Source organism: Cheilinus undulatus, linkage group 16, assembly GCF_018320785.1.
Source record: "Cheilinus undulatus linkage group 16, ASM1832078v1, whole genome shotgun sequence".
In the NCBI taxonomy this organism is placed as follows: Eukaryota; Metazoa; Chordata; class Actinopteri; order Labriformes; family Labridae; genus Cheilinus; species Cheilinus undulatus.
The window spans coordinates 22,580,463-22,607,235 of NC_054880.1; the positions used below are offsets into that span (position 1 = coordinate 22,580,463).

Genomic DNA, 26,773 nt, shown 5'->3' on the forward strand with positions numbered 1-26,773 from the left:
GCTTTTTATGTGCTGTGTAGGATAGGTAGATAAAGTCCAAGGTGCTGTGAAATATTTGAGGACTTGAATAAGCAATTTTTTCTTGTATTGGAGTAACCAGTTTTCAATTACTGTGGATACTTAAAAGTCTTAAAATGTCTTTAATAGGACATTTGAAATTTAGGGCTATAAAAAGTCTTATTTTTGCCAGTGAGAAGTCTTGAATTTAGAAGGCAAGTTCACCAAGACATGTATTCATCCAGTCTTATTTTTGTAGCCAGCTTTATAGTATTCTAATAATGTTTTTTGTATATGATGCATGTCTATGTCATAAACAGCATTGTTATGACAAAAATAGAGGCCCTAATCTTGCAAAGCAGATGGATACACCCGTTTCCTTGTTTGTCACTGGCGAATCCGTCTTGCAAAGCTCCCGTCTGAACCATTTGGGCCCGGTTAGAAAGTGACAGGACCGATCAGCGACGAGAGGCAGTACTTTCAGATGCGGCGGAGTTGTGACATAAGTGAGCAGCAACAAGAGGCCGGTGCAGTTATTGCAGAAGAGCTTATTGCGGATGCTGCTAAAGCGCCAGTTTTATCAAAACTTGACATTTCTTAGTTAAAAGAACAAAGAACAGCAGTGAGTTGTTTTCTTTTCAAAAACGACAAAAGCCGTGTACTGACATGTATATATTTGCCATGGTTTGCTTTATTCCTCGGTAGCAGCAAATGCACACCTCGGTCGCGGCTAAGTCTCGTGTTTTGTTGCTCTGATTGGCCCTTAAAGATGTGACAGACAGAATGTTCAACCAATCATACTCTGAGTTTTTTCAAAGCCTCTGCCCTGTCCCAAACGCATAGTATTGAAGTTTTTCCCAGGTTATATAGCGTCAGGTTATAGAGGCCCTAAATGTTCCAGAAATCAACAAATTTGGGCGTTTATGGCCAAACATGTTTTTGTCCTATACAGGGATCAAATTAACTAATTACATTGATTTGTTGATTGATTGATTGTTCTTCATTTACGTGTCATGTACAAAAAGTGCCCAACCCTTATGGATTTATAAGGCACCAGAAATACAATTGCAGTGTTTTACAAAAAGATAAATTCACAACAATTACAAAGTTGTGTGATCTTTTCCAAGCTCAGTAGTAAACAATACACTCTGCCTTTTCTCCCAGGCTTTGCAGATAAAATCTGCTACAGCAAAGATTCCTTTTCTGAAACAGAACTCAAGGTTTTCACAGAAAAAATCAGCATTAATCAAGGACATTTTCCTAAAAAGTAAATCCCTTAAGTCATCATAAATTGGACAGTAAAACAGAAAATGAATCGTGTTCTCAGTTTCACCAAAGTTACACGACAAACACACTCTGTCCTCCTCTGGAATAGCATTAAATCTGTCAGTCTATGTGACTAGGGGTAAAGTTCCTGAGCACAACTGTGCACACAATGATCTCTGTCTTCCAGTGAGATTATACTTAACATAAGACTCTACATCATAACTATTCTTCATAAGACAATACGTTCGTAGTTTTGGTTTACACCATATATTGACAGACCATTTTTGTCTGTACGTAGTAAACATAGAAGTCTTAATGTAAATGTTGTTTTTTTGTGTGGTTCCAAAGCACATAAATGAAATAAACATATTAATACCAAAAACATTTGTAATTGCAACAATTTCTGGGAGAAATGGTGTATTTTCTGGAAAAATTCTAGGGGTACCAATACTTATGTCCATGACTGTACTCTAGTTGGGCGTCACTCATCAGTAAATTAACCCTCAATATATCTATTTTTGGAGATCGGTGATCAGTCAATAAGTGCACCATGTCCACGCTCTGCCTCTCTCTCTACACAGAAACTCTTTTATCAGGTCTCTCCTGTAATTACATCCTCTCCTGTTAAACGTCAACTTCTGCCATTGATTAGTTTGTGAATTTATGATTAAACCCCATAAAGTTCCTGCACTGATTCTGATCATGAATTAATAAACATCAAACTTTGTCGCGCAGATCAGTCATTTTAAAATCAGCTCCTGGGTGAAAACAAATAATGACGACGTTTATTTAAAGGTGATTTGATGAAAGAAAGGCTACTGATGATGATGATAACACTTAAGCAGAAAGACGGTGAGGGAGAGAAATAAGCCAAACTGATAAGCTACTATGTGTAGCCTATGAGGGGAGGAGGGGGGTGCAGAGGAGGGGGCAAGATGAGTTTCTGTTAGTTTAATTTTGTGGAAAACACACCAATCAAACAGATAGCATTAATCCCAATTTGAATAATTAACCCTCAGTGATGGCAGTCTTTATAATAATAGACACAGAAAGAAAATCAAAATATTATCGCCATAGTGCAGTAGAAATATGATCATTATTAAAAGGAATGATCATTTTTGCCACTTTTTTTCAGATAAAGTTTTGTTTTGCTAAAAGACACAGGTCTGTGGTAGTATTTGGTAATTATCCTTGTTGATAACCTAATTGTAGCTCATGTCAGTGTCAGTAACTAATGTCCATGACAGTTTTTTATGGAAAGAATATCTGTATCATCTTAAATCTTTATCAGGAGGTCAGACCTGGAAAATTTATTTGAAAATGGCCAATCAAACTCGAACCAGTACCCCTCTGGTTTGATTACCTCAGGGGCACAAAACTGTTTAAAAGACAACAACATTTAATAGATTTAGCCACATAATTTTGTTGTCAAAGTACACAAGATTGGATATAAAAATTTCAGTTATTTGTTTTGAAATTATACAGATATTTACAGCACAAACCAAGTCAGGTGTGAAATAATTGTTCGTTAATCATAATCAAGGAAAATTTGATTAATTAATCATGATTTTGATTTTTGCCATAATTGCCCAGCCCTAGTGTTGATACACCAGTGTTAGGAGTTCCCCATCATGACCTTTGATAGAGTGTAAATTTGTGTTTGGATGTTGCTGGTTGTACAGCGGTCATTGTTGGGGGTTCTTTTGCTTACTTTTCTGGTGGGCTGTTGTTTTTTATGATGTGAGACACATTTGCACCATGAGTGAAGTTGTACACTGAGCCAGAGTTCCCACTTGTGACTTTGAGGTTGACTCTCTGCTTTCATTTGCATTTGTTGCATTCGTAACACTATTTAAGTAAACAGTATCAGCAAAAAGTTTCTCCTACCTTCACCCTGGATGTTAACAGACTTCTCTCTGCCCTCTTCCCACAGATCGTAGTTTTGATGATGATGACAGTGTGGATGGGAGTCGTTCTTCCTCGGCCCAGGCCGCATTCAAGGTCCCAAAAGTTCCCAAGAAACCGGCAGAGTCCTCAGCTGCACGAAGGCCCAGTGCCACTGGAGGCAAGCTAGGTACCAAATTTATATTTGCACACACAAATGCAGTTCACGCATACATCTTCAAGTTTTTTAAAAAAGAAGGGATCTTTTATTGATCAAGTATGGCTTATAACATTTATATTTTCAGACATATAATTTGTCAATGACCATTTAACAACTTATGATATTGCTTCTGTCTCTTTAGAGGTTATTTTTAGTATTTTGTTCAGTGTGCATCACGTCTGTATATTAAGTGCTCAGCACTGTCACCATTTATACTTGACACTGAATGATAGGACTAAAGAACTTGTAAAGATCTCAAGGCCACAAGGCATTGTTAAGAATTGCCTTGTGTTATTCATTCCTAAGGAATAGGCTTTGTATGCATTTGCCAACACCACAGGCTTGAATTCAGTGAGTCGTAATGAATCACAATGCAAAGCTAGATAAGCAGATTTTAAATTCTCCTTTCTTTCGCATTTTATTGAAACCAGAACTGGACTGTATCTTTCTAAATGCTTGCAGTTTGCATCTGATTGTGTTTTAGGTTCTGTTAAGACTCATGATTTAGCAGCTGCTGCTGCTATCATCATATATGTACAGTTCTTTTAAGATAACAACATAAATGAATCCTACAACTGACAACATTTTCAGTCTGTACATTAAGAGTGCTTTCACACCTGTGTCGTTTGGTACGGACTTTTGGACTTTTCAGTTTGATCCAAACTTAAAGGACAGGTATGAAACCTCTCCTGGACCATGGTCTGAACCAAACAGTTGGACCTTGCTCTCACCAAAAGAGGTAGTCCGGACCAAACTGAACCACAGTCTGATTCATGCCCAGTGTGAAAGCATTATTTTGAAAGGTTCGGACCTTCACATCAATGACAGGAAACTATGGCATTAGAACCAGACATTTGGTCTGACAGTGTTACTTTGGGCCAACTGGAAAAAATACATGAAAATACGGAAACTTTCCAAATGATTTCTTGGAGAATGAAAGAGAAAGGATACGAGAGGACAGGAGAACAGTGCCATCTGAAGATAAAGAAACTGCAACAGCAGTATTCAGTATGATGGTGCATAATACTCTGCGAAGAATCAGTGCTTCCAAGGATTACAACACTCACCTTCTCTTCTGAGTCAGCGTTGCCTTGACTTGCAGGATTGTGAGCTCTAAAGTTGTCCGAGCGAACTCAGGCTTGTAATATGTGCTGCTCTTCAAGTTTGCGCTGTTGATAGTAGTAAATCAACAATAATACAATGGTGGAAATAACTACTTTATTCATTTTTTCCTACACACAAGCCATGTGCCTTATTCAACGTGATGACGTCAAATGCCCACCGGCTAACAAACCAATCACTGTAAACTACAGAGACATTCAACCCACGTGGTTGATGACGATATCACTTAGGTTTGTTATATAAAGTCTGTTAGTCTGTTTGCAGTAATAACAGTTTGACACCGAAACCAACTGAACCAAATGCATACAATGTAACAAAATCATGAACATTGGTCTGGACTTGTGGTGTGAAAACACCCTTAAATGCACATTAAAGTCTCACTATGGTTATAGCTTAATTAGGCAATTTAACTGGACCACTGTCCTTTTTCTAGGATACAAGCACAGTGGGAGAGTTGATGTACTGACTGGAGAATGTCCACCTCCACTATAATCCATGGCAGTATGTCCTCTTTTAGCAGATTACTATAAGCTTTCTTCCTGTTGACCATGCTAGCAAGTTAACAAGCAGCCAGCCGGTCGTATGTTGAACTGGGAAATCATGGACAAACAGTATAGCTCCATTGATTCACTCTGTACTTTACTTCTGGCATAAATAAGATGACATCTTATTACCATACCTCTTTCTTAAGGTGATAACCAAAGGCAGACAATAACACAAGTCTTGATGTGCTTGACAGTTATGCCATTCAACAAAAACCCAGCACAGAAACTGTGGAGCAGAATGCTTAGTCTAGTCGGCTCTGTTTGAGGTGTTAATGTGCCAGCAAGATCAGTCACCTACCACATTGTCAAGGAGTGCAAGTCTGATTTTGAGAACTTTGATTTAGTATGATTTTAGCAGGACTGACATGTTTACATGCATTTTTTAAGCCAAGCTTTAGTGTGAATACAATAATTATAATTTTCTAACTGCCTGTAAATGTCCTCATATGTCCAAAGCAGTAAAGAATTAAATAAAGGGCCACAGAACACAAATAAACAAGTAGTTTAGGTTAAAACAGAAGAGTTACAGAGATGCTGAAGGGCATACAATAAGGAGAAGTTTAGTGCACATTCATTGTTTGTATGCTATTGCATGGTTTAAATTATTCTGTTATTAAACATAAATTATTGATTGATATTAATATATTTGATATAAAAATTGACATTTTAGCTTCAGTCAGTCTAAGGCATCATATTACCAGAGTGGATGCATTGTTCTATCTCCCAGTTGTCTGAGGGTTTATTAGTAGTCTGAGAGTGTATCAAAGTGACAGACTGTAGGACAAAGAAACAAACTGAAATTGAATAAGACAGCATTGCACAGTGGCTCACTCTGACTCTATCTCTCTTAGAAATCTGATACACTCTCATGTTCTTATCAGCAGCCTTGTATCTGTGGTCTGCTTGATTTATATCCTCCTCCCCGCTGAGAGAGCGTCGCCCTCTCTGCCAAATCCTCCCCCTGCTTTAGATGGCTGGAGTGTTATGCTAGCTTCGCCTTTGCATGTATTGATCACCCCCCCCCCGTGTCTGTCTCTGTCTCTATTGGAAAAAAGCTGTGTTCCCACCGCCATACAGCCAGTTTCCTTCTTATGTATCTGTCTGCAGTAATACACATACATGCTCTCATACATGAGTAGGTGGAAGTGTTTCACCAGCAAGCAGTCTGTCAGAGTCCTGCTACATTTGCTCTGCTGGGTGAAAACACAAGACTGTGATCTCTTGTCACTTAGATCATTACAGGCTTATTGATTGTGCAGCAGCTGAAGTCAAGGGCATGCTGGGGATATTTCCTTCAGAGGTTTACACCTTCCAAACCTTGAGCTTTTCATTTGTTTCTTGGGTAAAACAGCTGTAAATATTTTTTATTCCGCTCAGGGGGAGTGAGTTAATCAGTCTGTGATGGTGGCGATGGAGGCCCTATTGTCTCCATTTGCATTAATAATACAGAACGCCTACATGCTGTGGCAACACCTGACAGCTAGACTCATACTGGATATTGAGATTTTTATTTTGCCCATAGCCCACAGGGAAAAACATCAGAAGCTTTAAATAACTGTGATTAAAAAATAAATTGCTAGGTGTGGCTTCACTTAAATACTTAGATGCTTGCTGTGAAGTATGTGTGCTGTTTGTTTTTACACATTTATACCTGTACTTTATAATCTCCTTTAACTGTTTATATACAAATAACAAACTTATATATCTATACGTTGTCAATACACTTTAATCTAACCATTTTTTTACAGTTCCTTCAGTGTTAAAGTCAACATAGTTGTCAAATTTGATAGCACCAATTACTGCTCACCCTGATAGCATGCCATTAACCTTTCCATTTCATCAAGTGGGTAATAAAAATGATAAAATGCTGGTGAAGTGCTGTTTGAATAGATCGTGCCCAGATTGCAAGTGTGTTACACAGTATGATACTGCGCACATTCACCCAATTACAACAGTGTGTCCCTTCTCTCTACAGGCCATATAGAGTTTTTATGTTATTTCTTTGCGGCATTGTCAAAAACACACACCAGAAAAAATGTTTTTCTTCCACTTGCCCCCCCTTGCTCCTTCTCTTTGGGAATTTGTTTTTCTTCATGTATGTCACTTTTTAGGAGTATTCTCATCTTTTTGACTTCCCTTTTTGGCCTTCCTACTCTTACTCCATCTTGTCCTGTTCTCCTCTCCTCTCCCTCAGTAAGAGGATGTAGGAGGTGTGGACCACAAGGCTTCCAGCCCCCCAGAGAAACACGATGTACATACCCATTACTGCCAGAAAGCCCATAATAAACCCAGGCTGCTCCCACTGGCTTAACTGTGTTCATGTTTATAAAAGTGTGCTTGTGTTTATTCCTAAATCATACCATTTAAACCATTTAAATGTACACATATCCACTCTCTGCTCTTATTTTCCAGTATCCAAGGAAAGTGCGGGAGCGATTGATGAAGAAGATTTTATAAAAGCTTTCACAGATGTCCCTACAGTTCAGGTTAGCCACACACAGGAGCAGAGATTCACACATTTGCACACATTCATCTCTTTTAATAACCAAACTGGACTGTCAAGTTCAGATTGTCTGAGACTTTTTCACATTTTTGCTCTGCTCCCTCTTCTCTCCCCTGTCTTCCGCCACTATTTCTCATTACAGATCTACTCATCAAGGGATCTAGAGGACAACCTGAATAAGATCCGCGAGATCTGCTCCGATGACAAACACGACTGGGACCAGAGAGCCAATGCTGTGAGTTAATGCACCCTCAGATATTCCTTTCTTAAGCTGTATCACATTTTAGAGGTTGAACCCTTGTTGATTTCTGTGATTTTTATTTTGTTTTATTGCAGCTGAAGAAAATTCGCTCATTGTTGGTGGCTGGCGCACAGACCTATGACTGTTTCTACCAGCACCTACGGCTACTGGATGGAGCCTTCAAATTGTCAGCCAAAGATCTGCGCTCACAAGTTGTCAGAGAGGCCTGCATTACTGTGGCGTGAGTACTGATTACAGATACTAGGGGGGACACAGATGGCAAACAGTGCCATTGTTGGAGTTGATGGGTAGATTGCCAAATGTCAAATCAGAAGTGCAGTATGCTCTCCTCTTAAAAGTGACAGGGGTTAGCTTGATGTGCAGTGAGAGTAAAATCCATCCCTCTTTCAAGCATTCACAGATCACTATATTTTGTAAGCTTAGGGATCAGTAAGTTTAATTGTTGGAGTGATTAAGGCGTGTCATTTTGTGCCGTTATTGACATATGTAGGATTTCTAAACAGTTACTTTTAAGCTCAGTTCTGACCGAAGATTCATGATGAAATTAGTTAAAACTTGCTTGTGACTTACAGTGGGCCAATCTGCAACCTTATGAAAGCCTACCACTTCACAGCCCAGTGACTGGGAGACGAAGATTTTTACAGGCAGTCCATTTAAAGCCTCCAATTTCTGCAGCCTCCAATTTCTTAATTTTTAGCTTGTACTAGCCCTGTGTGTCTTTGTATCTGTCCTAAAACAAGATTTTCAATTCTCATTTTACATTGATCTGCTTGCAGTATCCAAAAGACAGTTAAGGGTGATTTGAGGCAACACTGTCAGCAGACCTGACTCCAGCTTTGATGGCTCAGTTCACATAGCTGTTCTAAAACAGTCAGCTGTGTCATGAAACTTTGGTCTGGACTGGGCTTTATTACTGTTTATGAAACTCATTGCAATGTGGGTATTTCAGCTAAACGCAAAAAAGCTTTTTACTCTGTTATAATTCATGAGGGCACAATAAAGTAGAAAAATACCTGATGAATCAGGCAACACTAGAACTTTTTAATGACTTTTACAACAGAATGGGCTCCTTGTTTCTGTTTGACATGTTTGTGAAGCATTTATGTGTGTGTACTCCTGCAGCCACCTCTCCACAGTGCTGGGGAATAAATTTGACCATGGAGCGGAAGCCATCGTTCCCGTCCTGTTCAACCTCATCCCAAACTGTGCCAAAGTCATGGCCACCTCAGGTGTGTCGGCCATCCGCATTATTATACGGGTAAGCTCTACAGAAATAGCCGTCCAAATTCTTTCAACAGTCTTGAAGAGATTGTTTCAGTCAATCTAGGACACTGCTGCAGACCCAGCGGCATGGGCAGGCATTGGGGGGCTGTGCCTGCCCACGGAGTCAGCCGTGCCCCCCCTGGGACTTGAAGCTGTCCATATTTGGGTTTTGTTTTTTTCATCAGAGTAGCCATATTCTATTGTTCCTGTTTCGATTTACTGATCCTACAATTCAACCGATCCAACCAACGAACGAAGACAACGTGCTAGCAATTACAAATAGAGGGGGGCGGGTCACTGAGTTATACCGAGCCATACATTCATGGCGTTCACCCTCGCTAGTGCGCGTTAACTGAACATGAATATCTGAAATTATTTCCAAAAACTACAAAAGTACCGAGGACAAGTGACGATGCAGACGGGAGCTAGCAGGAAGCAGCACCATACAGCTTCACTTCTATTGGAAACATTAGCACCTAAGTCAACAGCCACACTGGAGTAAACATTCATGCTAGGAGGGTTAGCTACGGCAGCTAGGGAGCACAAGGAGCACCTCCAAGCAGTGTAACTCATCCGCATGGAAGAAACGTGAGTGACGACATCTTCGACAACTTTGACAACATCCCCCCCAAAAAAAAAAAAAAATGTAGTGCCCCCTGTCTAGTTTGTTTCTGCAGCCGGGTCTGTACTGCTGTCGTCTTTGTTATTGGATTTTATTTCTTCTCATTGATGTTTTTCCTTTCCTTTCCTACTTTGTCCCTTCTCTGCAGCACACCCATGTCCCTAGGCTTATCCCCCTGATAACCAGTAACTGCACATCCAAGTCTGTGGCTGTTAGAAGGTGAGATTAACAGCAACCTGGTGTGGTGTAATGGCCACATATTGAATGACTCTTCGCTTTGTGATCATAAAGTGCTTTGTTTTCTGTTATTGAGAGCGATAATAATTTGTCCTCTTCAGGCGCTGTTATGATTTCTTGGATCTTTTACTACAAGAATGGCAGACCCACTCTCTAGAGAGGTGAGGATGCATTCCTGCATGGTGCAAGATTCACATTAGTGTGGTTTACAAAGAAGGAAACATCTTTTAAACCTTTTCTCTGCTTAATTCCTCTTTTGTCTATCTATATATTTGCCTTGCAGGCACACAGCAGTTCTAGTTGAGAGCATCAAGAAGGGAATACGAGATGCGGACTCAGAGGCCAGAGTTGAGGCTCGCAAGTAAGATACATGCAGGCTTTTCTAAAGATTGAATTATCTGAAAGAGGAGTATTGTTTAATATCCCACCAGCATCGTTTCCATCTTTATAAATCCCTTTGTCCTACTTTTCTTTGAATCACCTTGTCTTTTTTTCCTGTCCTAAGTCCACATCACATTTTTTTGGCTGCTGTCTCTCTCAGGGCCTACTGGGGTCTGAGGAACCACTTCCCAGGGGAGGCAGACGCTCTCTACAACTCCCTGGAGTCGTCGTACCAGAGGACCCTTCAGTCCTGCCTGAAGAGCTCTGGCAGTGTAGCCTCTCTTCCCCAGAGCGACCGCTCCTCGTCCTCTTCTCAAGAGAGCCTAAAGTAAACCCTCAGCACTTCTCCCTCTTACGTTTTTTTAGACTTTAGAAGTGCTTTGAGTTCAAATTTTTATTAGCTTTGTCTGGGAATAATTTTTAGGGACATGTTCTCATCTTGATAAATCATATACATACGGAATATCATGTAATAAAATATCATAGAGTTTATTTGCTAAACTACTTGCCACTTTGGCACTTTAACGTAGAACAAATGCCAGTTTACTTTAATTTTTCTCCTCTTTATCTCCAGAGGGTCCTTACTAACTTCTCCACTAGTGCTAAAGCTTTTAACTTCATTGTAATAGTAAATAATAGCTTTATATCCAGTGGATTTTTTTCAGTGTTTTGCCTCTTCTGAATCACATTTCAACCAACAAATTTGTACCAAAGAAATCTAAAATCAAGCAATGTTTGACACATGCGTTGGTGTGGACATTAATAGGATGAAACAGTGTCACAAAACAGATGTTTTCAAACTTTTCAGCCTGCGACCACCACCAAAATAAAGGTGCCAGAAACTGGGGACCCCCAGTGTACCTAAAGGTGGTTGATGCATAGTTGAACACAGCCGTTTTCATTCAGGAATGGTCGTGCAGACTTATATTTTATGGATTTTTTTAAGCTTTACTTTAATTTTAGCATAAATCTCACCAAATGCCCATGTTTTTGTTTACTATAAACTAATTTTATTAATGGATGTATTCATAATGATATGAATGTAAAATAAATAATGCATTCATAATGATATTTTTTAAATAAAAATTGGTAAAATATACAATTTGAAATTATTTAGAATACTCTTGGTTTTTTTGGAAGGCATATAGTGACCCCCTCTCAGTGTCTCACGACTCCAAAAGGGGTCCTGACCCCCAAGTTGAGAACCACTGGCTTAGATGATGCTTGCTAATTTATTTATTGATTCATCTTTAAATTCATATGGAATGTGCAGTATAATATCATTCCAATGCAGTGCATGAAACTGAACTTTTTTAACCCAAGTTTATAGCTGTTAGTAATTTTCAGTTCTTTCCCTTTTTATTCATACTTACATTTCATATAACTGTGAAGAGTTAATGAGTTGTGTTGATGTCTTCAGTTCTTTTTCCTCAAATATTCAAAGACTAGTCACTGTGAAAGTCAATTTTTACCCTTTAAAAATTTAAATGAGTGAGAAAAAGATATTGAGTCATAATTTAAATCATTGATTCCCTACTTGGGGTGTGGGCACCCCAAGGGTAGGCACCAAAGATCTAAGAGGGGCCCTGTCTGTGCATGATTAAAATAAAATAAATAGGAACTCAAAATTTTTAACATTAAAAATTTGTATATTTACAATAAACCAAGCACAGAATTTTGGAGCATAAAAAGTTTCAAATTTATAAAAAAAACATTTGAAATATCACAGTTTTAAACACTATTTGTTTTCTAATATCTCATCAAAAATTTAAAGAAGTGCTGTTAAGAGATTTTTAAAAATCATATTTATTACAGGCTTTGTGATTAATTAATGGTGATGAATCTTATATATGGCTAATATGAGTAGGACTGCATTACAGGTAGATTCACTAAGGTCCCTAAGGAAAAAAAGGCTGGGACCCACTGATTTAAATTAAGTGATCAAAATGAGCACAATCACCTCTTTCACTCTGTACTTATACTGTCCTCCTTTCTTATTCAGGTTATATCTGTTTATATTTACATTTGGTCTTTACATAAAGCTTGAAAAAGCAGCCACTTTACTCTAAGGAAATATTACAGAATATTAGTTTCATTTAGAACAAAAATAATGACCCTAAACCTAGCAGTGTATTTACTTTTCTGGCTGTGTGTTGTTGTTTTGATGTGGTCTGACCTACTTTTCTCTCTCATTCAGCCGGCCTCTGACTTCTAAATGGTCAGCAGCTCCAGGGCGAGGTGAGTCAAGCACACACGCACACCAACATATAATTTCTCGCTCACTCCTTCCTTTGAAGACACAAACACATGCACAGACACACATGCACTACTTTGACCGACATCGGCCTCTACAAAACCATTTCCCATCTTTTCATTCACATCTGCCTGTGTCCGGCCCCGTACAGTCACTTCCTTTTCTGTTTTCTTTTTTAATGTTTCTACACACATGTGCGCACACATACGCGTATATGTGTCTGGGCTGTTTGTGTGTTTCTGTATGGTATCAGTATTATGTTTGTTTACTGTGGTGCCTGCATGTGTTGTTGTAATGTATATATGCCCTCATCACCTCCCATCCCTTATCCTACACGCTCCTTCCCCATCCTCCTCCTCCCACTCCTCCTGTCCCATCAGTCCCTGCGGGTTCAAAAGGTGGGGCGCCATCAGCCTCCCTGCAGCGATCCCGTAGCGACGTGGATGTAAACGCAGCAGCAGTCGCTAAGCACCGGCACGTCGGGCAGACCAGGGGAGCGGGTCGTCTGCCCCCTGGTTCCTACTCCTCATTGGGTAAGGGCCCCTGCAAATTGAGTTAGATGACTAATCAGATGTCAGACAGCATGTAATCAGCAGGGATCGAAACTCCAAACTCAGATCAGCTCTGAAGTCATGCTTCTAAAGTTTCTGACGGTTTAAAGTAAACATCCTTGATTAAAGCTCAGGATTATCAAGATAGACCTCCACACTCACACAGAGCTTGGACTGGCCTTTCTCCTCTCCGCTCCCGTACTCTCTCCTCCTGCTGCCTGCTCATTGCCTGTTTATGTGTATCCTTTATGTGTGTAAAATGGATATTCTCTGTGTGCATGATCAGTAGATGAATATCATCCTCTCTGTCTCTCTCTGTGTCTCGGCGTTGACCTCTGTATCTGCACGGTTCTCTGTTAATCAGATAAACTAATAGACTCTGCTCCTCTCTTCTCTGTCTTTTCACTTTTCTTACACTCTTTATTTCTTCTCATTATTTCATCATTCTTTGTTTCTTACATCTTCTGTTTCACGTCCTTCCTTCTTTCGTTCTTTTCCGTTTCAACCTTTTACTTAAATATTCATTTGTATCACTCTTTTGCTTTTGTTTCCTTCCATTTCTTCCCTTTTATTTCCTCCATCACTTTCTTCTTCTCCCCTCTCTCTCTGCTACTAAAGATGATGCCTCTGATAAAACGGATGGTAAGATCATCTCACTCTGCTTCACCAGCTACAGCCTACACACGCTTTTCTTTTATTTCTCTATCTCTTCTTCTCCCGCATTTCATCCCAGTCCGTGTCAACTCCTTTTGTTGCAGAGTGAAGCGTCAGCGCCCTCTGCTGTCAGCATTATGCTCCACCCTCATCCATGTCAACATCCTACTCAGCACATCATAAATCAAATTAATTACACATCTAATGTCATCTTCTCCTTTATTAAAGTTTGAAGTTTTTTTTAATATATAAATAATCTTTTAACAGCTGTATTTAACTGCGTCAGAGCTTTTGAATTGTTGTAGGATATGTAGGATGTTTTGTTTTAGTGCTGTGGGGGAAATGTGTTGATTACAACATGCTCCTTCTTTGTCTGTCCATAGGGACCAGGTCAGACAATGGTAAGATCTTGATTAGGTGGATGTGTGTGGGCCTAAAATTGTTGGAAACTTACACTTAGGCTAGAAATAAAGCTTTTTATTTCATGCAGTCAGTATTTTTAGATTCTGGAACTGTCATTCCTCAATTTTGAAACATAACCTTACACTGTTGAATCTTTGAATTTTCCATCTTAATCAAAGATTTACAAAATGGTCAAGACTTTGAATGTTTCCCACAGAATGACAGTGTTCTTGGGTGATAGGAATGGCCATCCCAAAGGGCTGGGCGATATGCAAAATGACAAAATTAAGATAAGATAATTCATTTAAATCCATTTACAGTTGCTGCAACCCCCTTGTCCCCCTTAAACAAACATATAATAGCATACTGAACTCGTGCCTGAGAACAAGATTGTAGAAAAATGTAGGGTTTGACCGATATGGCTTTTTTTCAGGGCTGATAGTAATAAGACCGATGATCAATATTTGGAACTGATATGCATTTGTTATTACTTAAAAAATGTATTTCATGTAGCAAAAGCAAAACTGCATAATCAAAAAATGAAGAAAAATAAGCAAAATAGCTCTAGCCCTATCTACATGAAAATTGGCATAGAGCAACACAGTAGCAGCAGGAAAACGGGAAGTACTTCTGTATGCTTCCGGTATCAGTGGTGCCCAGGCTTAAGTGTTGATTAGCTAGTACTCATGACATGTAGCTTATCAGATTTTGTTGTTTACAGGCAACTTGGTGGGACTGCGTAAAGTGAAACTAGAGCCAGAAGGGAAGGCATACTTTGCATTGGAACCAAAGTAGCACACTCTTTGATTAATTACCTGTACTGATTACTGGTAGAATAAAATGCAGATGCCAGTAATTGGCTATATGCCAAATATCAGCCTCAATAATGGACCAGGCTAACAATCAGGCGACCCCTAGAAAGATGATTTCAAAAGTCTCTTTATGTTCATTTTTTTGTAACTGTACCTTTAGTTTTCAGTTTCACTTCCTTCCTTCAAGCTGCTATTTACAATGCCATGTTTCCTGATGTGAGTGTTCACAATAAAAAACTTATAACTTATATATAAACTTAGAGACTTTTGTTGAAGCCCCAAACAAGCCAACAGAGATGCTCTACAAAGCATAACAGTCTCTGTATGTTGCTGTTATTAAATTTCTGCTGATATTTACTGCCGATAGATTGGGTTGACATACCAGCAGTATGTCTGACAAAAATATCTGCAAATTGTACAAATGTACTTTCAGGCCTAGGTTGTTGCCTGGGGCACAACACATGAGGAGGCCCATTATGAACCCTGAACATCCTGAATGAAGCCCTAAGTGAAAAACAACTACTAGACCTTCTATTTACTAGGGTTGTAACAGTATTTGTATTCGTCCTGAACCATCATAGCTCGGCGGTCACTGTTTGCTGCACGTAATCACACGATGAATTTGTCAGTTTAAAAAAAGGAGGCAAAAGTGTTGAGTATTTACCCACCAACATTGGTGGCAGTAATGTCTGAAAGTGTTTGCTAACTGCTAATAAACAACCAACAAGGAAGAGAAAGGAAGGGAGTTTAACAAAACACAAAGAAGAAAAATTGGCAACTGCTACAAGAGCAGCAGAGTAGGCAGAACCACATGCTTCTTTTTTCTTGCTTCCATGCTGATTTTAGTTGTGAAAGCAGAGAGGGCTGTTGCTAATACATTTTAAGACTATAAACAGACCTGTAGAAGTGGAGGACACCACCTCCAATATTGTGCATCCAATAAAAGAGAGTATGGTTGGCAAATATACTTTGTTTTAAATATACCTGGGTGGCCCACCCAAGTATTATCAATGTACTGGAAACATTGCCTTTGATTGTAGTTTGAGTAGTTCTAATAATGATTTTAACAGTAGAAGAGCATAACAAAAGAAACATTAGTAGTGGTTTGACTGTATGTTGCATTACAACACCTTTAAGTGTACAATAAACTGTCTCTGATGCAGATATATCTCATCATGGCTCATAAAGTCTATTTTCTTATATTTTTATTAGTTAAAATATAATCATGTATCATCAGTAATCAGTTAACACTTTAGATAATCCATTAATGCTTTCTTTTTTTTGTATTTATCTGTGTTTGCATCCTGCTGCACCTGTCTGGTTTAGGCTCTGATTTAAGTTTAGCTGCTTTTTTCAGTAGCAGCTTTTAGTCTGCTGTAGTGCTTCTTAGTTCCACTGCTTCATTTTGCTTCTGTAAATAGAAATATTAGCTAGGTAACCTCTGCCTTGTATTTATTTTTAATATGTCACTCTGCAAACACACAGGCCGTGTACGCACCAAGCAGCCCTTGTCCACAGCCAGCAGCGTCTCAAGCCAGGTGGACTCACGGGGACGCAGCCGCACCAAGATGGTCTCCCAGTCACAACGTACGTACCCAACCTCACACGAAACACGCAGCGTGACATAAAGCTGTAACTGAAACATTCTGGGTATTACCTCACATCCCAACAGAAAGGTGTTTGTTATCCTCTGAGAGCGTGTGATTGTAGTTTTCAGGCTCTTTCTTTGTGGAGTTTGATTTCCTGTTGCCTTCACGGTGACGATAAGCTCCATGTAAATGTTTTTGTGCCTTCAGGTTCCGACGAATCCGATTGCACACCAGGTATTCTGTTTGTGCGTCAGAGTCAGTGTGTGTGTGTCTGTCTGTGTTCCACAGTGGGATTGGTGGTCCACCTGCTATTGCATTCATTCTGATCAAGGTGTTTTTTATAACTAGGAGTGTGTGCTGTGTTTTCCTCTGCATGCTCTGTCTCATCACTGATGGGATGGTGTGTTGAACAGTGTATTTACACTGCTCTAGCCTGGCTCTGGCTGTCATTTAGGTGATCAAAAGTACAAAACAAGACAACACAAGTCTGTGTTAACTGCTATTTCAACACAAAATGCTGATACGGGAAAACTGATGCTGCTTACAGCGTGATGGCTCTGGTGCAGGCTTAGACTCCAGTTCTGGACAGTGGACAGTGATTTGACTACAACCCGGTGCAGCAATCATATCCGGACATTTGGTGAAAGATGAGAAAATATTGATTGTCTGATTGAAAGTTCAAAGCCCAAATCTGAAAATAGCACACTTGCAAAGACAGAGGACATGGCAGCTGAACAGAGGCTCAGAAAGATCTCTACGTTTGTGTGTTGGTGTGTGGATATTTTTAAGCATATTTACTTTGAGGCTTTTTTTTTCCTCATTGTGAAACAGGCTTCGCTTCATACGTACGCCAGCCTTTCCCAACATGCACTGCTTTTTCCCAGGCTTTCATCTGCTGCTGGTTCAGTGTATGTGTTTGTCTAAGCAATCTATTTTCAGTTTTCTCCTTAATACATGGATTTATGTTATCGAAATGCTTCAGTTTTGCCTTTCTTGTTGGTATTGAACCCTAGGATGCGCTGCCATCAACCTCTGTGTTCTGGCTCCCATGGCGTCTGTTTATTATTTTTAATTTCGCTAACACCCTTAATTCTTCTGGTTTAATCTGCTCTTCCTTACCCCTCGCCTCTGCTTTCCCCTTTCTCCCAACCAATGGGCTTAATGGCTCAGGATCTCAGTCTGCTACCCCTGTTGGTGGTAAGATTACAACGCTACTTCTTTCTATCTGCTCTCTGTACCTTTACTGCTTTTCCTCTGTTGCTCTTACCCCCTTTCCCGTCACATGCACCCAGAAAGGTCACTTAAGGCTCGTCCCACTCTGGCTAAGGCATGCTGGGATTTGTAATCACTAGACTGTTAACATGGCTGCTCTATGATCATGCTAGACACACTGCATTGGGAGTCTTGTGTTTCTGCACCCCATGTGTGTCAGAGTGAAGCCAAATTATTGAGGAGATGAATAATTTTCTCAATAATAAGAATTTGCAGTTTTGTTTGGTATAATAACACCTCTAATGTAGTTCAGATTCGTGAAAAAAATCAGTAGAAACAACATTTAGTGATACTTGAGACATTGCTTTATATAAACATATGCACACAAAAACTGATGAAATATAGCAGAGGGAAAAAGTTACTTGTCGATGTAAAAAGTGTGCAACAACTATAGTAAATATGCAGTCTTAAAGTGGTTATTAAGACTGCATTAAGATAGCAAAACAATCTCTATAAATCTTTTTTTCCCTGTCACTTAGTCGTGTTTAGTTTAAGTACAGACTTAGAGACAGACTTTATTAGACCAAGTTTGTGTGTTAGCGTTTTGCAGAGTGTGTCTGTGTGAATGATTGAGAGTGAGTGAGACTGTTCAGTCAGCTTTTCATGTGATGAGCCTTTTAGTTTGTTCCCCTATAGTCTGTTTCTACACTTTATGTAAAGCAGCTTTTCTCTGCTGTTCATTTTCAGGTCAAGTGTAATTTAATCACGTAGAATCAGACATTCATGGTTTTTTCTGGAGACATGATGTAATTGGGAGGAGGTACTAATGACATCGGTAACTTGGGTGTATTTTATGTAATTTTCTCAACTCATTGAATAGAGTTTATTTATCACATTATTTTTCAGTAAAAATATATGTTGTCAACTAGGACTGGGCGGCTATACAATATCGTATGCCAGAGTATTTGAAAACAGCCATAGTCTTGCTTTAAGTCCAATCATGGAAAAATCTGCTTTTAATTTTTCATACTAAATGCCTTTAAAAATGTGTGTATTTCCAGCAGCAACATTACTGCCTGTGTTTTAAGATGATGTAACGTGAGGAAAGAACTATTAACCACGCAGGGCTGATTTGGCAAATGAATAAACGATCAAAAAAGGATGTACTGTTTAGTAGAGTTGTGCGTCTTGACTGGTCTCGCCTTTCCATTTCATTTAACTACAATTATCAGGCAAACTATTCAGTTCGCTATTGGGATGCATCACAATTCATCCAATACATCCTCCATTTTCTACATTTCTGCACGATTACTTTTGATCAATGGAGGCAAGGAGTCTGTTGAACCCCTCAATGTCAATGTCAATTTCTTTACAAATTCATTGTCATTTATATCATTAAACTAATTGATATTGTATAAGATTAACAATAAAGAAATAACTAGATTAATTAAAATAAAAAGGTTTGCATGAAAAATGACAGCTTCTTGAAAAGACATTTTAAAATAGGCTTGATATTTGAAAGTATGATTGATGGTAGTTTTAAGTTTTCCCTTTTTTCTTAAACAGCTGTGTCCCCTGCTTCTGTCTTTCACACACACCCATCTATTGTCTAGTGAGTAAAATGAACTTCAGATTGGCCGGTTAGGATTTCAAATCTGAGCTGTAAATGTGACGGACAGCCTCCTGTGTCATTAAAATTTTTTTTAAATCAACTCAAACTAACGTGACTATAGGTGAACATTGTTAGCAGGCTGTTGGGGGGGTGTTTAAATGTACAGGGATTGTGGTAAAGCTCTTCCACATTGCCATAGCCACTTTGGCACACACATTGAGCTGTCTCGTAGGCCTTAACCAAATTGCTTCATCACCCTCAATTGAAGTAGCATCACAAGTGTCAGCCATGGAGCCCACACATATTAAGTATATAGGACACAGCCCAGTGTTCATGAAGCAAGAGTAGGAACGAGTAAAACAGAGAATGTGTACAGTGGCACCTAGAGGGAGAGGGAAAAAGACAAACCCTCATTTGAACCACCTTTCTTAATTATGTACCTTTGTTTACTCGTGAAGTTTGTGAACAAGTATAATTCACTTCCAGCTCCGCTGTTATAAGCTCTAAGTGGATTATCAGTGTTTTTAGAGTTGGTAAAGGATGCGTTTTCTCAATTTCTTGAGAAAGTTCTTGGGCTGAACTGATTCTTGTATAATTGGATTTTTAATAACGTGGTGGTAATACTATATACTGAAGGAAGTTGGGAAAGGTTTAACTGTATTAAGAATGGACACCGCCCAATCCTATTGTCAACACTTTAAATCTCTACTCCTTTCAGTATGTTTTTCATCTCTCCTAGTCCCTCTTTCCAATGTCATCAAACAGTGGAAACCTGGTCATTAAGTTTTGTCTGTTTTAATCTGTGTACTGAATGTTAAAACTTTTACCAGATGTACTTAGAGTATTGCCACTAAGAGGATTGTAACACCGGTCTTTATTATATGTTTGTCTACAGATCAAGTCACTATCTTTTCTTCACTGTAGAGTGAAATTGTTTATACTTCGTAGTTCTCACTTGTTGCAAGATCAGTCATCTGACTTTACTGTTTTTCTCTGTCTCTCTCACTCTCTCTGTCTCTCTTAAGCTGGAAGTCGGAGTGGCTCCCCGGGTCGTGTGCTGACAAGTACGGCCCTGAGCACCATGAGCTCCGGGGCCCAGCGGGTGCTGGCTGGAGCCGGCACTGATGGACACAGACGCAGCCGCATCCCTCGCAGCCAGGGCTGTTCCAGAGACTCTTCCCCTACCCGCTTGTCTGTTGGTGAGATTATGTAATTTTTTTATTCAGTTTTGTATCATCCTTCCCTTTTGACTTGGGTTTGTTTTCTTTCATAACAACTGAAATAATAAAATGTCTCTCAGCTGAAGAATTACAACTGAATGACTTTTGATCTTAATTTTTTTCCCCTCATTATCTTTCTCTTCCTGCTTCTGTTGCTTCTGTCCTCAAGCTCCCTCCAGCATTAGCTCCATCTACAATGGAGCAAGTCGAGGAGGTAAGGTGCCAACCTCAAATGGACCATCCTGCTGTTTACGTCTCTCCCTCAGTCTGTGCATTGTAAAATCATCCCATCACTCTCACAGCCTCTACTTCTTTCCCCAGCTCTTAAATCAAGCTGTAGTTGTTTGCCTCTGCCTCTTAGTCTACCTCTTTAACCTTTCTATGACTTCATGGCTGTGATGTTATGGTAACAGGTGCCCCATATTCTAATACATGATAAACACGCCTCCTCCCTCTCTGTACTAATTTGTTGTTAGTGGCTGGTGAACGCATATCAGCAAAGCTTCATCAGGACTTTTGTTAGGCTGTGATTAACCCTGATTGGCTGAGTGTAGCTGCTGAAGCTGATGAACAGAGCAATGAACAGTGAAGTTGATTGCGGTGCTGCTGGGTACAATCGCAGATCCTCCCCTCAAGCCCCCACTCCCACCCCTCTATCGCTCAAATTCATCTCAAATCACCTCCTTTTCCTTTTCTTTGTGTCTGTTTGTGAGTTTGCAGATGATTACCTGACTTTGTGTGTTTATGCAACTGTTTAAATGTGAGAGCACTCCATCCCGAGGGTGCATCTGAATTTGGCTGAAACATTTGATCTGCCAACAGAACATAAAGCCACAACAATTTGGAAATTACAGTAATGCTTTTAACGTTTTGTTCTCAAACAGTATGACTGGATTTAACTGGTACTTGTGTTGGCTTTTTGATAGATTTGTTTGATAGCTAGAGTCACTCCAAATATCCCCAGCTGTTTTCATGGGGAATACAAAACTTCTTAAAGATTTCTCAGAAATCTAGATAAATTATTTGTACACCTAGCCCCCATCCTCTTTTTAAAAAGAGTTTTTAAAGAGCAAATCTTAGCTTTACAAAGAAAACTTATTTTATGTGAAGATGACAATAACACTGAATAAAACAATTTCTTTTGTTGTTTCTAACATGAAAAATAAAACTTGTTATAGAGGCTGTCTTTGAATTACATTATAGCATTTTAGTCATTACCAATTCTGAAATTAGGGTTGATATGATACACATTTATCTGATTACTTTTACTGATGTTTTTTAAGTAATCTTTTGCTGTAGGTCTCCCTCCATGCCAACATTTTTCTCATGTTTCACAATGGAAACAAATCTGCGTTTGCCTGACAAGTGACTTCTGTTGGGTCAGAAAAATATACCTTTAATTCATTAGTTTGGCATGCTAGCTGCAAGCATTAAAATGATTGGACAGCAGCTAAAAATAAGCTAATGGCATCAGTTCATGCCATATTATTTGGCTGGGTTTCACTGGCTCAAATTGAGGCAGAAGTGGTACCATCCTGTACACTCCAAACTTTCTAAGGGGTGCTGGGGGGCATGCTCCCCTGTGAAAAAAATATGTACAATGCTTAACAAATTTATTAGACCACCTGTCATATTTGTCTCAGAGACCATCCAGCATCATGAAGTGCTTTAATGCAAACTCTTTCATTTTTAGTGAGTTCTCAACGTTTTACCATTTTGAAAAGGAATGAGGGATTTCAGACTGAATTCACCTTTTTATACCCAAATTTAAGCTGGCTCACTGGGCTTCTCTGAGAAGTAAGAAATGAATCAAGCATAACATTCAACCACTAAAACTAATTGTTCTGTTCAGGAATGCAAGTAAAGAACTATAATTTGACATATTAATCAAGAAATAATAATGTGCTTTACTATTTTTTTCAGTTTTTTTGTAAATCAGTAAATTTGAAAATTCATGGATAACAATAATAATTATATTTTAGCATAAAAAATATCAATTTGGTTAAAGAGCTTCTACATATCAGTGTATTAACCATTGCAAAAACATAAAAAATGATTTTGGTAATTACCAGTGCTGTTAATTTAGGGCAGCTGTGGCATAAACCTTACTTTGGGTGATGGTTTAATAAATGTGTTAAGCACTGTACATTTCAAAGTAAATCACATCAAACCAGTGCTCTTTCAAAGCAAAATCAAGAGACTAAGTTTATGAAAAATGTTTTTCTCTTTAGAGAGTTTTGTGCTTGTAGTACTTTTACCAGAGATGCGCTGATTCCAGTTCTGACTGCACTGATTGGCCAATTCTAATACCCAACTGTTTCCTTGTCTGTTCAATTTTATGTCCATAATAATAAACTGAATGTCACCTTTTTATGAAAAAAAAAAAATCTGAACTAAAAACAAATTTCCAACAGAAAATAGTGTCAACCCCTTTATTTTATTTGAGCTTTATTCTCTAATTAATACTAGAATTATTATTTTTTAACTAAATTATCTATAAATTATCTATTGAACTGAATGATACAGTATATCTTAATAATTAATATAATTTCTGTGTTAAGTTGAGCTGAGAAGTTTCCTGCAGCTTCTGACTGGAGAAATATGAAATATCTAACAAATCCTTACAATAACTAACTGTTTCATTTGGCTGTTGCTTCACATCGTTTACCTAACCACCTCTCTCCTCTCTGCCTCATTAAATGGGTTTAATGGAGTTTTGATCATATTTTATATCTGCTGATCATCAAAATTAATCCATATTTCCTGTTCAGTGATACGTCTGATTGATGCTCAACCTTTGTAATCACTGGCTCATGCACTGAGGTTTTATCATTTAAGGAAAGGATACTACCGAAATATTAATTAAATAAACCTATCACGCTACCCAGCCCACCTGGCGTGACAGTGGGAGAGCATGCATAAATAGGGTAGGCACGCTTTCATACCCCAATCCTACAGCTTCGTTTATCAGCATAATTCTGCCAATTGCAGTTAAAAATGAGATCCACCTAGTGCAATACTTGTCAGAAAACAGTTTTCATAATGTATGTATGTAATGTATGATGTATCCCCGCATCCATACATGTATCCTCGGAGTAAAGAAAAGGTCCACTAGTTTACTGATAATAGTTAGAAGTTGCATATAGATGAAATGCTGCATTGATTAGAGTATTAACTTTCCCTAGTTGATAGTTAACTTGAACTACTTTTGAGCCTCTTTGTTCCATAAACTTTTAAACAGTGGGAGATTTGCTTTCTTTGTTTTTAAAACATAGTGAACCACATGTTTGTCATTTTTAGTGGTTTGGTTTCGAAAATTAAGGCTTCAGCTGTGACTCTAGGAAATTTTAATGAGCAATGACAGCTGGCAGTTTAACAGATGATGAAAATTATATAGTTACAGCCTGAATCTAAGTTTATATTTGCAGGCTGATTATTAGTGAATAAACTTGTCCACTGTTTTTTTATTATCTCTGTCCTCAGAGGTGACTTTAGCCTAATGAGATGCTCCCTCAGGGCCAGGAGACCTGTGCTCATAGCTGTCCTTGTTTGTCACTTTTATCTGTTTTAGGGATGCACAATATTTGATTTTTACTGGTAACCAGTGTGCCAATAATAAACTAATTTTAGTAATTTCTGATATTGATACAATTACATATACAAGAACACTTAAGTGTCTTGTTCAAGACGCTCTTCCTTTTATTATAAGTCTTTTTGTTTTTGAAACTGACATAAAACAAGACAATCAACACTTGATTCTACAATCAACAACAGATGCATTCATTGTCAAATGTAGACATTAATTTATGAAAATTGTAAAGTCATTCAAATCAGTATAAGTAAAGTCAGTATAAGTATTTTTAAACAGTAACGATGAGAACATGCTTCTTGAGAGCCACAGCCAGCAGAGTTGTAACCTGCTGGCAGTGAATAAAACATCAAGTTTAACAGTGTTGCGATTCACTGAGACTATCCTGTCTAAGAATTTGAAATAACACAGAAGCACATACTTACATATTTTAGCTGTAAATTCTGACAGACATGTTCTCTCTGCCGATACTAATAATACATTTCTCATGCTACTATCTGCAGACAGCGGTATATTGCGTGTAATATTCTGCATCCCTACCTGTTTTGTCATATTTATGTCTTTTTTTCTTGTACCTTCCCCCCTCTTTCTTCTTTGTCACTGCTCATGTTTGTCTTTCTTCTTTGTCTTTATACCCTTGATACCACTTTTCTTCCCCTCTCTTCCTTCCCTCCTCTTCCCCCTCACCCCTCCCCCTGGGTGGCGTTAGCTCGGGGCAGTCGTATCCCTCGTCCAAGTATGAGTCAGGGCTGCAGCAGAGAGGCCAGCAGGGAGAGCAGCCGGGACACCAGCCCCGTACGCTCCTTCACACCCCTGGGTGAGTAGCAGTAGTGGAAAGAGAAGCAAGAGGGATGAGAAGTAAGACCTCTAAGACATATTCAAAGTAAACTCAAGCCGAACAAAATCTCATCAGTTAAAAAGTTAAGAGTGAATGAAGAAACTTGCATGTTTTTTTCTGCCTTTCAGACTTCAATCTAAAACTCTTTGAGTAGTTTTAGTGCCCGTCTGTTTTTCTCGTGTGCGTGTGCACGGGTGTTAAACTGTGTGTGTGTGTGTTTTTAATCTTGGTTGCAGCAACACGAAGCTACTCTCGCTCCACCGGAGCTCTTCACACACCTGATACTTTTGGGGCTGCAGGTGAAGGCTGAGTACATCTCTGTTCTCTGTTCACCCACCCACTTTGCCTTAATTTTATGTTCGCTTCATTTTGTTCTCTTCAGTGCCAAGCATTCCCTCCTGTTTTACTCGTCAGCCTGTTTCTTTTCTTATCCATCAGCTTCCGTGTTGTTTTTCTATTTTTTTTCCCATTCTGCTCCAGGATCCTCCAGTGGAATTGCATGTTTCCGCCCGTTCAGTTGCCAGTTGACGACCATTTTGACAGTTTTACCCATTTTTCTTCTTGATTTAGCTCCACCTCCTTTCTGCAGGGACACCAAAATGTTTCCTGTGTTTTCTGTCAATCTTTTTTTCCTCCCCAGTGGTGCCTGCAATGTCATCTAACAAGTCATCACATCAACTTACGATGTTGACTTATGGGATATGTAGTGTGAAAGTGTATGGGCTGAGTAAATGTCAGAGAGAGTGGATGATGGGTCATCAGAGGACAAGTAAGAGACTGATGGATGACTGAGAAGAGAGGGTCTCATATTTGTGTTTGGTATAGAATTTTAAGTTTTCTGTCTGTCTTCCATCCTTCTATCTGTCTTTCTGATGCTCTGCAGGATCGGGTTTTGGCATAAGTCAGTCCAGTCGTCTTTCTTCCTCAGTCAGCGCCATGAGGGTGCTCAACACAGGCTCAGATGTAGAGGAGGCTCTCGCTGATGCACTGGTATGAAAACATACAAACATACATTAAAACACACATTAAAACCCTGAACATTCAAGTAAGCTGTGACCACTTGGAGCTGACACCTCCTGTAGTGTGTGTGTCTGTGTGTGTGTGTGTGTTAACTAACCCTTGATTCTACCTCTTGTTTAATGCTGTCAGCTGTTGGGAGACATGCGTTCAAAGGTCAGCTTCTTCTCCTGCCTCTTACCTGTGTGTTGTGTGTGATTTTTAGCTGCTAACGTTTCATCAGCTTGGTGTTTGGGTGCATGTTTTTTAACAGTGGGAAAAATCTGATTGAGTAACACACTGCAATTATTGAGAGGGTTCTGACAACCCCTCTTGCAGACCACTACTGTGAGATACTGCATCCGTCAGAACGGAGGAGACGTAATTTACTGGCAAAACATTTGAAACTGTTGCATTCATAAAATATCTTAATTGCAAACGTTACAGACCAAGAGACATTAAATAAATAAAAGAGGGGAAAATCTCAGGTCTACTCCAGGATTGAATTATGTATATACCTGTTTTAGTAGTAAATATGCTAACGCTGGCTATCTTTAGCTTCATTAGCTTTAGCTAGAACTTGCATAGCTTTACTAGCTACGCATTTACTATGTAAGACATAAGCAATGTTACTTCAATAGTTTTAGTTAAAGATAAAGACGCTAATGTGTGTCAATATTTGCATGCCTACCTCTAGAACAGGTCTAGCTTTAACAAATGTAGCATAAACTAATGTGGCAAA

At 39.0% G+C, this 26,773-nt stretch overlaps 1 protein-coding gene across 39 annotated transcripts in view; it reads left to right on the plus strand.

Annotated features, from left to right (window-relative positions):
• Positions 1-26,773, plus strand: part of clasp2 (cytoplasmic linker associated protein 2) — an 88,126-nt gene that overhangs the window by 43,547 nt on the left and 17,806 nt on the right. For 5 of the 39 annotated variants that reach the window (XM_041808634.1, XM_041808644.1, XM_041808635.1 and 2 more), the window contains 22 exons: positions 3,197-3,337; positions 7,447-7,520; positions 7,680-7,772; positions 7,874-8,019; positions 8,922-9,057; positions 9,833-9,903; positions 10,023-10,082; positions 10,205-10,282; positions 10,463-10,630; positions 12,500-12,540; positions 12,937-13,089; positions 13,726-13,749; positions 14,145-14,162; positions 16,461-16,562; positions 16,772-16,798; positions 17,735-17,761; positions 20,414-20,587; positions 20,778-20,822; positions 24,907-25,014; positions 25,272-25,334; positions 25,919-26,025; positions 26,185-26,208. In XM_041808634.1, the coding sequence (XP_041664568.1) occupies positions 3,197-3,337; positions 7,447-7,520; positions 7,680-7,772; positions 7,874-8,019; positions 8,922-9,057; positions 9,833-9,903; positions 10,023-10,082; positions 10,205-10,282; positions 10,463-10,630; positions 12,500-12,540; positions 12,937-13,089; positions 13,726-13,749; positions 14,145-14,162; positions 16,461-16,562; positions 16,772-16,798; positions 17,735-17,761; positions 20,414-20,587; positions 20,778-20,822; positions 24,907-25,014; positions 25,272-25,334; positions 25,919-26,025; positions 26,185-26,208 (1,880 nt within the window). The remainder of the gene's footprint in view (positions 1-3,196; positions 3,338-7,446; positions 7,521-7,679; positions 7,773-7,873; positions 8,020-8,921; positions 9,058-9,832; positions 9,904-10,022; positions 10,083-10,204; positions 10,283-10,462; positions 10,631-12,499; positions 12,541-12,936; positions 13,090-13,725; positions 13,750-14,144; positions 14,163-16,460; positions 16,563-16,771; positions 16,799-17,734; positions 17,762-20,413; positions 20,588-20,777; positions 20,823-24,906; positions 25,015-25,271; positions 25,335-25,918; positions 26,026-26,184; positions 26,209-26,773) is intronic. The other 34 variants (XM_041808637.1, XM_041808649.1, XM_041808640.1 and 31 more) reach the window with 26 other exon arrangements.